General features: G+C 37.1%; 1 protein-coding gene across 8 annotated transcripts in view; it reads right to left on the bottom strand.

Annotated features, from left to right (window-relative positions):
* Positions 1-862: 862 nt before the first annotated feature.
* The window catches only part of MPP7 (MAGUK p55 scaffold protein 7), a 192,222-nt gene continuing 180,174 nt past the window's right edge, over positions 863-12,910 (bottom strand). For all 8 annotated transcript variants that reach the window (XM_061585656.1, XM_061585658.1, XM_061585660.1 and 5 more), the window contains 5 exons: positions 11,754-11,834; positions 10,837-10,930; positions 9,787-9,895; positions 9,088-9,231; positions 863-7,504 (listed from right to left, as the gene is read on the bottom strand). In XM_061585656.1, the coding sequence (XP_061441640.1) occupies positions 7,325-7,504; positions 9,088-9,231; positions 9,787-9,895; positions 10,837-10,930; positions 11,754-11,834 (608 nt within the window). In that variant the 3' untranslated portion in view covers positions 863-7,324. The remainder of the gene's footprint in view (positions 7,505-9,087; positions 9,232-9,786; positions 9,896-10,836; positions 10,931-11,753; positions 11,835-12,910) is intronic.

Raw genomic sequence — 12,910 nt, forward strand, 5'->3', positions numbered from 1 at the left:
ATACAACCATGGCCCCCTATTAAAAGCTTCTGAGTCAGGTTTGCTTGCTGATCAGAGCAATGAGGAGGCCTGCTCTTGCTAAATACAGACTACCTTCACATTATTGCCTCTGCTTTGGCTTTTACTTTCAAAGGGGCATATCTCTGATCTTAGTGCTATGGTGCTTGGATTGGAGGTAATAAAACCCTTTAACTGACCCTTGCCTGATACAGCATGATGTCAGCTGACTGATTGGCAGGCGGATGCGGTTTGTCCAAAATGACTGGGGGGTAGGATTGGAGGTTCCCCATCACTGTTGTACAATCACAACAATTCTGTGAAGTAGATTAGACTAAGAAAATATTAATGGCCAAATGTCACCAAGTGAGCTTCATGGCTGAATGGAGATTTGAGTCTGGGTCTTATACTAATCACTACACCTTACTGGTTCTCAAAAATATGGTGTTAACACTAGCATCCATTTCATAATCATGTCACAACCAGCACAATCTGAATGGGGGGGGAGGTAATTTTGGATTACCTCTTGGATTCCTTTATCCCTTTTGTGAGAGCAAAAATTAAGATGCTGGTAACTTGACTGGCACTCACACAGACAAAAATTTCCAATTCTTGACAAGTACAGTGGACAAAGAAGCTTCTTTTATTTAGAGAACAATTACATTTATTTATTTATTATTTGATTTATATCCCGCCCTTCCTCCCAGCAGGAGCCCAGGGCGGCAAACAAAAGCGCTAAAAACCTTAAAACATCATAAAAACAAACTTTAAAACACATTAAAACAAAACATCTTCAAAAACGTTTCTTAAAAAAAGGTTTCAAAACATCTTCTAAGATTAAAAACATTTTTAAAAAGAAGGGCTAAGAACATATTAAAAAGCAATTCTAACACAGAAGCAGACTGGGATAGGTCTCAACTTAAAAGGCTTGTTGAAAGAGGAAAGTCTTAATAGGCGCCGAAAAGATAACACAGATGTTGTCTGTCTAATGTTTAAGGGTAGGGAATTCCACAGGGTAGGTGCCACCACACTAAAGGTTCGTTTCCTATGTTGTGCAGAATGGACCTCCTGATACGATGGTATCTGCATCTGATAAGATGTCCTCACCTGCAGGGCGCAGTGATCGACTGGGTATATAAGGAGTCAGACGGTCTTTCAGGTATCCTGGTCCCAAGTTGTGCAGGGCTTTGTACACCAAAACTAGAACCTTGAACTTGGCGTGGTAGCAAATGGGCAGCCATTTACATTAATCTCTGGGAAAAAAATTATCTTGACCTGAGTTTGGAAAGGAGATGTTTTGCAACCTGGGTTGCCAGACTCCCAAATTCCAGCAACGTAAGGAAAGGCACTGTGTTTTGAAAGACACAGTTACAAGTTTTCTGAGATGTGTAAATGTTTGACTGGAATAGAATACATATCTTTGTCAGCCTATCACTTCACTGCTGTGATGCGCCGGAAAATGCTAAACTCATTCAATTAGGCAAGAAAGAAACTATTGTAGGTGTGCTTTTACAAGGAAATAAAAATACCTGCATTCTTAACAGCAATTAGACAAAAAATCTGTGGGTGCACACATGCATGCATTTGAACAGACATTAAATAAAGTTATTTAGTAGAAGTAACATTTAAGTCAGAGCCATTGTGACACAGTATTTTCTTTTTGTACAACACATTTAAAATCATATGGAACAGCCCAGTAAAACCATCCTCAGAAGCCAGTATGCTGACTGAACTCAATAGCATAACAAGGAAATATGAGCAAAATTTCTCATTAAAGTATCCAGTTCTAGTCAATTATAACAAGGTTCCCTTTTCCAAACATGCCAAAGATGAGCTGAAGAAAACTGAAAAAAACGTTTCTGGAGGTGGGGTAATAACTTATTTACTGACCACTGAAACATTCAGTGTAACTTTTGTGTTATGGTTAATTGCTTAAGCATGGATTTGGCTGTTAATGCTGGATTCAAACAGCATGTTTAAATGCTGCCGCAGTAAAAACAACCAAAACTCACAAAACAAAACAAAAATCTCCCTGGGGAAAAAACCTAGGGGAAAGGGAGGGAGGAAAGTCCTTAGCAAGGAATGCTTAAATGAAAGGAAACATTCAAAATGGCAATCCTCCACCTGCATCGTAATAGGGTACAATTTTTCTTACCACTATTTCATTGTGCTTGATGTAGAGACCAGGCCTCAGCCATTAATTCAATGGGTAGCTTATGGAAGCCACTGTTTCTCTGCCTCAGTCCCACTGTCTAATATCGAGATGTTACAGGCAAACCTTACATGTGTTGTGGAATTTACGATGGGTTCTGTTTTGTGGGAGACTCAATGAAGAAGCCAAAGCCTGTTTTAAGGTTGTTTATTCAGTGAAGCGCTGCACTGGAGCAAAGTACATAGCTCGACTAAAATGGCGACTGGGTACAGACATATATATACCCCTACATTCGCCACAGCCATAGCAATGGTCTCATCCAATTATTCTATGCTACTGAGATGCTCTACCCCCATACTAGCCACCCTCCCCTATGCATTCCTGTGATATCAGTATCCTTGGCACATGTTCAGTCTGCTATAGCAGTTCTATTCGCTATTGTCTATGTGACTCCCCTGCCTAGAAGGAATGGCGGCCAGAATCCTCCTCACATATTGTTGCAAAGATGACTGAAATAATATTTATGAAGCATAAGGATAACACAATTGCTTTTGGTCCATGTAGTATACCATATTGTAGTTTCTGCTGCAATCAGTTAAATACTTCTAAGTTTATGCTTGCAGAGGGCATAAAGGTGGTGTGGCCTTCCCTGCTTGCCCCCAGCATCCGATATTCAGAGTGCAAAGTGAACTGTTTCTCAATTATTAAAGCAATTACAGCTCAGGGAATCTTCAGAACTCACTGATCTCATTTGCTCATGAGATCCTCAGGCACTACTTCAAAGATTGATTTAATTTTGGGAAACACAAAATACAAGTTTAATCCAGATAAGACAAACTAGTGATCTAATCTGTTTTGCAGAGATGGATATACCTGTTTAGATGGAATTGCATTCCCAGAAGGAACAGGTAGGCAGGCCTATGAGACTTGACTCTGTTCCTTGAAGGGCAGGTTATACAGTTGTTGTGGCCAGGAGTGTTCTTCCAAATACATGTCGTGTCCTAGCTAATTCCTCTTCTAGGGGAATGGAAATCACACCACTGTCACACATGCCTCTGGAATCCCTAGGGACCTTACTGTAAAGGGACACTTATTCAAAGATTTTCAATTAAAAGGCTACCAGCCGATTAAAGAATTTTCATTATTTTAAAGGCTCTCTCCCATTGCTTTGTATTTTTAAGATTAATTCTCCTACTGTATCTTTTCCCCATTTGCTGTGACACATTAGAACCAAAATAGCTTAAAGCCACACATGCATTGGAGCCTTAACTATTAAAATTTGCCCTTAATTTTGGTATCTTTAGTTGATTAATAAATGTCTTTAGTCAATTATTCAGCCTACTACAGTTTGGAATCCAAGTTATTTGAAGCACAGTAGCAAGAAACAAGGAAAAAGACTTTGCATCAATGGCATTTTACTCCATAGCATGACCATTTATTCTTATTGGAGACATTATGTGCAACAAGCAGCAATGTTGTCCACAATTCATAAGTTTGGAGTGGGGGTAGTAAGACAGCAGCAGAAAGGGCAATGTATGTTCAAGCAGTACAGAAGCAAACACATTAGGTTTAGGAACCAAAAGATGACATATGGAACCTTAGGCAGCTTCTTTATTGCTACTCATTCACCTTGGCTTATTAGAATAGATTACCTAATCAATGACAGGCTGCAATCATGTTAACCCCTGCTGATTCCAATCAGCAGTCAGAAATACATATAAGGTCCATGTAAGAAATATGCATAATGCACAGAGGAGAAACATATGAATCACTGCTTGGGATGAAATAATGAAAATGCCTCCCCCCCCCGCAATGCCCTGGATTTCTTACTGTTCCATTCATCATGGGTAGTCAATGAATTTGGTGCTATGGGCTTTCAAAAAGAGGTGGAAAATTGGACGTTGGGACTCATAATAGGGGTCATCTTTAACCTTCTATAGGCTTTCCAGAAGGGAAGCCAACTCTAAGTCAAATGAAGGCTTCTAAGCTGCAGATGTTTAGAGCTGATGGTGAATATGCCATCATAGGGTGTGTGGTAACAGTTGTCATTACTATGGAGAAGCAATATGCTAGTTGCTGTTAGGAACATAATGTATCTTTCTAGGGAATACTCAAGTTGACCTCACTGAACTTGTGAGTTGTATATGCTGGTTTTATTTTGTCATTAGCATAACTTTATTTATAAAATAAGAACAGAACCTTGTACAATTTGTTCACACAGTACCTCTGTATTCCTGCTGGGTTCTTAAACTTAGAATAATAGAATAGTAGAGTTGGAAGGGGCCTATAAGACTATCAAGTCCAACCCCCTGCTCAGTGCAAGAATCCAGGAAACTTTGCTCTGTGTCCAAATCTGGGTGATTACAAAAGATGTTAAATCACTGGGCAAATTAAAGATTGTGTGTCCTGATCATAAAAATAAATACTACGGTACAGGTCATGGACCTAATACTGGTGTATCTGACATGGCTCTCCTGCACTGATTGGCATTCTTTCTACAGCAAAATCATGACTTAAGATAAGCTGTTTGTTCATTCACTCATGCTACTTATTTGAATGTGACAATGGGCAGATTTTACAGGTGCAACACATTTCATTAATATTTAAGGATTTAAGTTCCATGTAAAGAATACATATTTCACAAAAATAAATCTTCCTGAAATATATTATGTCAATAATTTATTGATTTAAGATTGATAAAGTTGTGTTTCAGGCACATCATCCATAAGTGAATTGATGACAACTTCGTATTGCTCTGAAACCAATTGTATAAAACCTTTACCTTTTGTTTTACAATGACAAAACAGCAAAAATACAATAAAGATACTTATACTAAAAATATAAAAACAGTACTCAGACCCATGCAGTGCTATATAAAAAGGTTGAAATATTTCAGCATCTCTTTTAGCTAAAAATTGACTTAGGGTTTTCTGAAATATACCCATGCTTTGTATATGATCCAAAGTTCACACAGTTCCAGTGTGCATGCACAGAACATTCCACAGCACTGAAGAGAACAGACAGCTCATACTTATGCAAAGCTCCATACACACCAGAGCTTTTGGATCATGCTCTTATTAAAACAAAAGTATCAAAAGTCACAGACTTGGTCACTGTACTGAAGCTATCAGGAGAGTAAGCTTTCTCTCAACACAAAGAATAAGCAATTCTTACATAGATTAACAGTCTCCATTATTGCCAGTAAGAACACAGTGCCGAAACTCTGTATTTTTGGTGACAGTCACTAGGAAAGGGACAGCACTGGTATCAGAGTTTCCTTTCATAGCTGTCCTGAGCTGTCCTGATATTTGAAACATATAAGCCAACTGTTTCCTTGTTTTCAAGAAAAATATTGTCAGACACTATAGCTTACAAGCAAGTCAAATGTATTTCTAAAAAAAAAAAAATGATTGGATCCTCTCATATACAAAATGCAGACTTTGACAGATACCCAGCACTCTGGGCTCTGTCTTTCACTGTATGTACTGAAAGTCAAAGGTACATAATGCCTAACAAATAAAAGATTCTTGATTGATTCAAAGTAGTTTGAATAACACTGAAACATTATAGTTGGGAAAAATCCAGTTCAATATTTTCATGCAATTAATTGTTGCTGAAGTGCAACCATACTTAATTCACCATAACAGTAATACCTGAGACACTCAAGTTTACACTGTGGATGTTCAGTGCCAGGCTACAGAATGCATCAAACTAGCACAAATGTTTTTTAAAAAACTGTATTTTGGTTGTTGGCACTTTGCTTGTGTTACACAATTTTAAAACATAAATGCAATGAACCAAAAAACCAACCATCTGTTTAGACTACATTTGCAAAGAACTAGTGGTTTATCTGTATCTAAGCAGAAACATTACATGGAATGTTGAGTTTATAAAGCCAACATTTGAAATCACAGACACCTAGGATCTGTTTAATAAATGATCACATTGACAAGAAATTCAAAAAAATCAATACATCCCTTCTCACCTCTTTTCATAAATATATATAGTCTCACTAAATTCTTTTGCCTTTAAATAAGACAGCTAGCCCTTTTATACATTAACACAAAATAACTGGGCTTCCTGTTTGCATACTAAGCCTCTGATACATCACTGTCACATATAAATTGGAAAGACAAACTCACTTACACACAACAAGCATCTCTCTTTTTATCTACTAACATATTTTGTGTCAAGAGGAAATCAAGAAAAAGCAAAAAATACTTTCTTCATTCCAGAAAACACAACTTGAGGCCACTGCATATGAGGCCAGTGTAAAATGAGAATGATCCACAAGTTGAATTATACATTTTCAAATAAGAAATAGCTTCTGGGCTTTCTGAAAGGCTGTTTTAGAAAGTTATATATTTAAAACAATGAAGCACTTATATAAATAAAATCCATTTACACAACTGTGTCTTTCCCAAAGACTACCCTTCTCCCTATTATCTTAATGAGTTGTGTTAGAATTATTCTAATCAAGAATGATTCAACCCAAGCCTTGATGTTTAAATTAAAATCTTTCCATTGGTTTAAGTACCACCCAAGAGTAGTCTATAATACTCAAGATGCAGAACAATATTATTGCTTATTGAAAATATCCAAAAAAGTTTTTCCATTAAAGTAAAGTAAATTTGCTCTTGTGGTAAAAGTCAAGTCTGGCTATGGAAGTTCACATTCCATACACATAGACTGAACAAAATTAAACCCAAACATTTATATTTTAGTCAAAGAAATGTTAGCCACTTTTGCCTCCCTCCAGCTTTAATATTTTCAAGTCTTAACCATCATCTAGGCCTGGAAATAGCAAAATTTGAAGTCACTTAAATACTCATTTCAGATCTTAAAACCTTTTAATATTAACTCTTGGCTTAAAAGAAATCTCACAGGAGATACAAACTATTTATGAAATGTGGTATCACAATAGCTGAAGATTCATTTTAAAAATCAATAAACTGAATCTGGTAAAAATAAGGCTTCACTGTGATATTCTGCCTTCGAAACCCCATTCCAAACATACAGTTTATACATAGAAAAATAAGATCAGCATTCCACTGCACCAAGTTTATAAATGCATCGTTTTGCCGAAGTTAGAAAAGCTTCCCACCAACAAAATGTCCATTTAGATCCAACTAAGTACCTTATTAAAATATTATGAAACCTTATATTTGTTTAGTGTTATGAATGTACCCAACTGACTGGAACCCAAAAGGTTTCTCTCTCCAGTTTGTCAAAGGTTGTTTTCAACTCATTGTATGCTGTAGTAAGATCATCATTTACTATAACTTTGTCAAAAAGATGGCTGTATTGGCTTTCCATAATTTGTCCTGATTTAATCATTTCTTGAAAGTCTTCTTCCTAATATAAAGAGAAGCAGTCATTCAAGAGGAAAAACAAGTCAAGCCCCAAAACTGACTAATTCAGAATGAAAGGGAATTAAGTTTTATGGCCTCGATCCAAAGGTTTTGCTATGTGAATAGAAGGCATTTCCATTTGTGCTGGGGGAAGTTGTAAATTTCCTGCACCCAAAAAAACTGCTCTGGAGAGTCTGGAGGGAACTGGAGCCTCAGTTTTCAGCAACCACAGACTGGGGGAAGGGATCAGCATCTCTTGTACATGAGCAGTCATACCTTTCACTTGCATAGCAGGATCTTTGGATTCAAGCCTGTATTCACTAATAGCTCATAAAACAGTGAATGAAAATTATATTTCTTTATTATAAAATATACCAAGGCACAAATTCAAATATTTTGTTATTGTTTTAAAAACTTTATTTTGCCCAACAACTTGTAAATCTTTCCTTTTTGTTTGCATATCAGTTTTATTAGTCACTAGCTGATAATTAAAGAATTGTCTGTGTGCTAAACAGGACTGGAAAAATGGTCTTAAGCTATTTACATTAATGATGCACCAGTCAACTGCATTACCTAAGACTCTGCTTGCTATTAGCAAGGGATTTAATAGAACACAGTCTGTATTTTTGAAAGTTTGGTAAAAATCCAAAAGAATCGTTCCTTTCAGATTCCTGGGCCTTACTAGGGCTCATTCAGTAGGTTTATGTTCACGTTGTTGGAAACATAGAATGTAACTACATTAAATTAAGACAGAAAATCTTAAGTGGAGCAAGCTTCCAGGACTATGTTATACTTTTCCAAATTAAGAAACTATTTGTGCATTCAACATCTTACTAACCTGAATGTTCCAAATTTAAATATATATATTTAGATACCAAAATTTACAAGAATTTTGTCAGAAACAAATTTAAAATGCTCATAGTTAGTATCCTTGCTGGGCATTTACAGGGTTCCACATACTCCTGGCAATGAGTTCCCAAGGGAGGTAGCTAAGGATAAACCCCAATGACTTCCAGAGGAGTCCATCTTGTGCGACATTCCTCCCCACATTCACATGAGATTGCTGGACACGGAAGTTGGCGCATCAATGTGCTTACCACACCACCTTTGTTTTTCCTTGTCATCCACATTCATTCCTCTAGTCTAGGTGCATATTTGGAGAGGGACTGAAAACTAAATCTACAGAAACCTGATGCAAGTATAATAGGCAAGACTTGAGGCTCACAAGTCTTGCAGTGGTAGGTGAAAAGAACTCTTGAGGAGGGGGACATAAATGCCTCCATGCCAGACAGCAGGTTCTCTTCCACCTCTATGCCTTTCTGTCATGTTAGGTGCGATATTAGTGCTGCCACTACCAAAAGGACAGGCCAAAAGAGTGTTAAGAGAAGGGGGTGGAGAGAGGGAGAAGGTGGTTCCTGAAGTGATCAGCCTCTCTAATTCTGCTTCTGATAATTTCTATTTTTTTTTAAAGTTATGCTAAAAAACCTAATATCTGCATTATAAACAAAGGCGTATGGTCACCTTCATTGCTAGACACAAAACCTCTGGCAACTTTTCACTCTTGTAGGGAAGGCAAAAGTTACTTACTTGAAAAGATTTGGCAGCACCTTTTTCATCTTTGCTTGAAATTATCTTGGCATTTTTTCTAGTTTCTCGCAAACACTCAATTGAAGGAGGTTTTATAAATATGACAAATGGTTTAAATTCTAGTGTCCTTAAATGTTTCACCGTCTGGAGGGAAGAAAACACTAAATTATGACCAGCTTGTTTTAAAATGTATTTACTTTCAGTTAGACAAGTCATCTGGCACTCTCTAGTTTCCATCTGGCACTTCTCTCTATTTTTCTCCCTCATCCCCCAGAGCAACTGCTATTAATTATAATTTATATAGCATTTTAATTGAGCAGAATAATTTATAATCTTACATTCAGAAAGATCTTCCACAGTATTTCCTAAAGTATCACCAATTTTGTTCATGCATTCTAATTCCATTAACATAGGAATGTGACAGAGTCCATTTCTGAACAGGCAGGTAAAAGTACTAAAGTCAGATTAATTTAGCAAAAGTAAATCTGTTTTCATAGTTAAGCAGCTGGTCTTTTAGCACTCAGGTCCATACTTTTCACTCTGCTAACAGTTCAATCCCAGGGTGGCTGATGGGACACAAATTCTACACATCAGCTCTTACCCCTTAAGTATTTTATTATTATTATTCTGAAAAATCATACAAGATAATGCAAATCAGTATTAAGTCACCAATAGGAAAACAAAATATTGTTTACTTACATGAGGCTGTACATCCAATAAACAAACTTTATTTTTAGCCAGAACAGATCTCACTGAATCAATGCTGGTTCCATAGTAATTGTTTTTATATTCTCCATATTCTATAAACCTGTAATTGAAAAATATATTATTAAATGTTTCCTTTAAGGACTCCCCAAACTTAAAACGATATAGATAGAAGTCAAAAGAAATGGATTACATGAATCCTGTGTGAGATTCTACTATGGTATTTTGCTTTGCTATTTAAAAAACAAACAGCAATCCAGCTTTTGTTATATTGACACAGAACAAAAGGCCTAGAGGACCAGCAGCCCACTAAAGCTTTCTGTCATCTTCACTGAAACAGATGCAATGCAATAAAAAAGTGGATAAACTAAACAATAGAAGCTACTAAAAGTGTAATACCTAGTATCCAAGTTTTCTTCTCACATTTGACCTTTATACCATAGTAGTAATTGTGCCAAGTAATATATAAAGCATAAGAGACGTTAGCCAAAAGAGTAATATTATCTTAGACAACAGTGCATTGACTTAATATTGAACCAGTTTGCAAACTTGAAAGCCTGTGAGGCCCTTCCTTCTCCCCTCCCACCCATACCCTGAGCAGGAGTTGGACTTTTAACTCTTTTTTTAAAAATTTCAAAAACAACTTCTGTATACAGCATCAAATACAACTTCTAACATATTTCCTGCACATTTCAGAAGCACTAAACAGGCAGAACAGGAGAACTGCTGTTTAAAACTGCTACCATGTGCTTATTGAGGGCAACAGTATATGTAATTGCATTATTTGCATTAGTGGTAAGCAGAAGCCAACCTATGTGCAGATAAATGGCTCAGGTAAGCTCACAGATCACAGGTATGGAACTTTCAAGTATATAGGCTGATATTTAAGAGAAACTGGTAATATACCACTGGCCTCCGAAAATTCAAATCATGTTAGCACAAAGTTGAATATCTTGAGGAGGAAGTATCTTCCATTACCAAATTGACATCTAGCCACAAAATGACAACCATTGTTATGATAAGAGTTCCTGCTTTCCTACATACTTGTTATTTTGTACATCTGTCTCAAACAAGCGCTTGGAAATAAAAATGTACTCAATGCCATCACTTTCTTGGCTTCTTCTTGGTCTTGTTGTGTCTGGTTTTATTGAGAGAGAATTAAGAAAGTTTACAAATGAACAAACAAAACCAAAAAACAAACAGAAATCTATCCTGTTTGATGTTAATCACCAACATGCTGTTGCAATGTGTGTGGATGGTATTCAACCCTTAGGGAAAACACACACAAAAAACCCCTCCCCCCCCCAAGATCAGGAGTGAGCTTAGGTTCAATGCATTCTCCCCCTCTTTTCATGTTCCCTTCATAACATATCAAAGTAATCCCACAGTTTTGGAATATGGGAACTAATATAAAATTTCCTTTCTCTAGTGGCCTCAATATCTAGGAGATAGATATCAGCGGAAGCATGTGTGCCTGAGGACCAATCCTGATCTCATTGCATAGAATTATAGACTTCAGTTTTCTGACATCCTTAAAGTTGATCTGATGTATCTTTGCTGTCATTCCTGAAAATAGTTTTGAACATAACTACATCCTGAAAATTAGCATGCTTTCAAGACTTTGTGCCAATATAGCTCATTCCTTTTTGTAACCTCTGAACAATATGCCCAGTAAAAACATGTATGTTAGAGCACTTGGTTATTACACACACGTACACACACAAATATTTGATTCATAGAGTTTTGTGAGACCAGACAATAAGCTTTCAGACTATATTAATGACAAGTGCTTTAATCCCCACGTTCAACTTTTCCTCATTGATTACATAACTGAAGTCAATGTTTCATTTTTCACTATAGATAACTTTATTTCATCTTTATTTCAAACATGTTCACCTTATGACAACTTAAATAAAACTGGATTGACATAGCAAAGATATATAGAACTGATTGTTACTTACGTGGCACAGTTACACCATAATGCTGAGTATCACTGATTAATAATTTCCGTTTCAATTCATTCAGTCCTACACCCACAGGACCTAAAAGTTTAAACGTATTTTAATCAATTATTGTTTCATTACTAAAAATGTAGCACCTTATGGTGAGAAATTTGGAAGGCATTTATAAAGACTCAAGACCAGAACAACATTTGTAATGGAACAACTTCAACACAATCAGATTCTCTGTACAGAGATAAAGAGATTGCCAAAGGCTTCAATTTATGTGATCTGTGGGCTTCATGAACTTTAGCTCTATGGCAGCCTTTCCCAACTTTTGGGTCTCCAGATGTTGTTGGACAACAGCTCCCATCAGCCCCAGCCAGCATGGCCAATAGTCAGGAATGAGGGGAATTGTAGTCCAGCAACATCCAGGAACCCAAAGGTTGGGAAAGGCTACTATGCTACCTGGGAAATGAACAGCCTACTGTCTGTTTTGTCAAAGAAGAATTGACATACATGGAGAGTTAGCTAATGTAAAAAAATACTAATTCTGACAGAGCAGGGATTATTATTTACTTCCAAGAATCTTGACTGGATATCCATCTTTCATCCAGCATATTTAGTATCTACTGTACTTTGAATGTAGGCAGCAACCTCATGTGGTTTCATTTTGTCTTCTTGGAAATGTTACAGAAAGTCTTAGATCTTCCTCAAAACAGAACTCACATCATTCAAAGGTATGTTCTGTTCATCCTATCTGTTTTTGCTTAAATCAGCCTTTCCCAACCAGTGTGCCTCCAGATGGTGTTGGACCACAACTCCCATCAGCCTCAGCCAGCATTGCCAATGGCCAGGAAAGATGGGAACTGTGGTCCAACAACATCTGGAGGCACACTGGTTGGGAAAGGCTAGCTTAAATGGAAGAGCTGAGAGAGCCACTAAGTGATACCTATTTCTCTTTTCAGTTCCAGATTATATAATCCTTGATGCCTTTTTTGTGGAGGAAGGAGGGGGCTAGTTGTAGCTGGCTGGGGCATGCTCCTCCTCCCCTCTCCCCATGGTTGGCTGTCCCTGCTGCTTATTGCCCTCATCACCAGCTCCCTCTCTGATTACTTTCTGTTTGGGCCCAACTTCCAGTGGGGGGAAGGAGCAAATGCTGCTTGTCACTTGCTCAC

The sequence above is a fragment of the Rhineura floridana genome, chromosome 10, assembly GCF_030035675.1.
Source record: "Rhineura floridana isolate rRhiFlo1 chromosome 10, rRhiFlo1.hap2, whole genome shotgun sequence".
Classification (NCBI taxonomy): domain Eukaryota; kingdom Metazoa; phylum Chordata; class Lepidosauria; order Squamata; family Rhineuridae; genus Rhineura; species Rhineura floridana.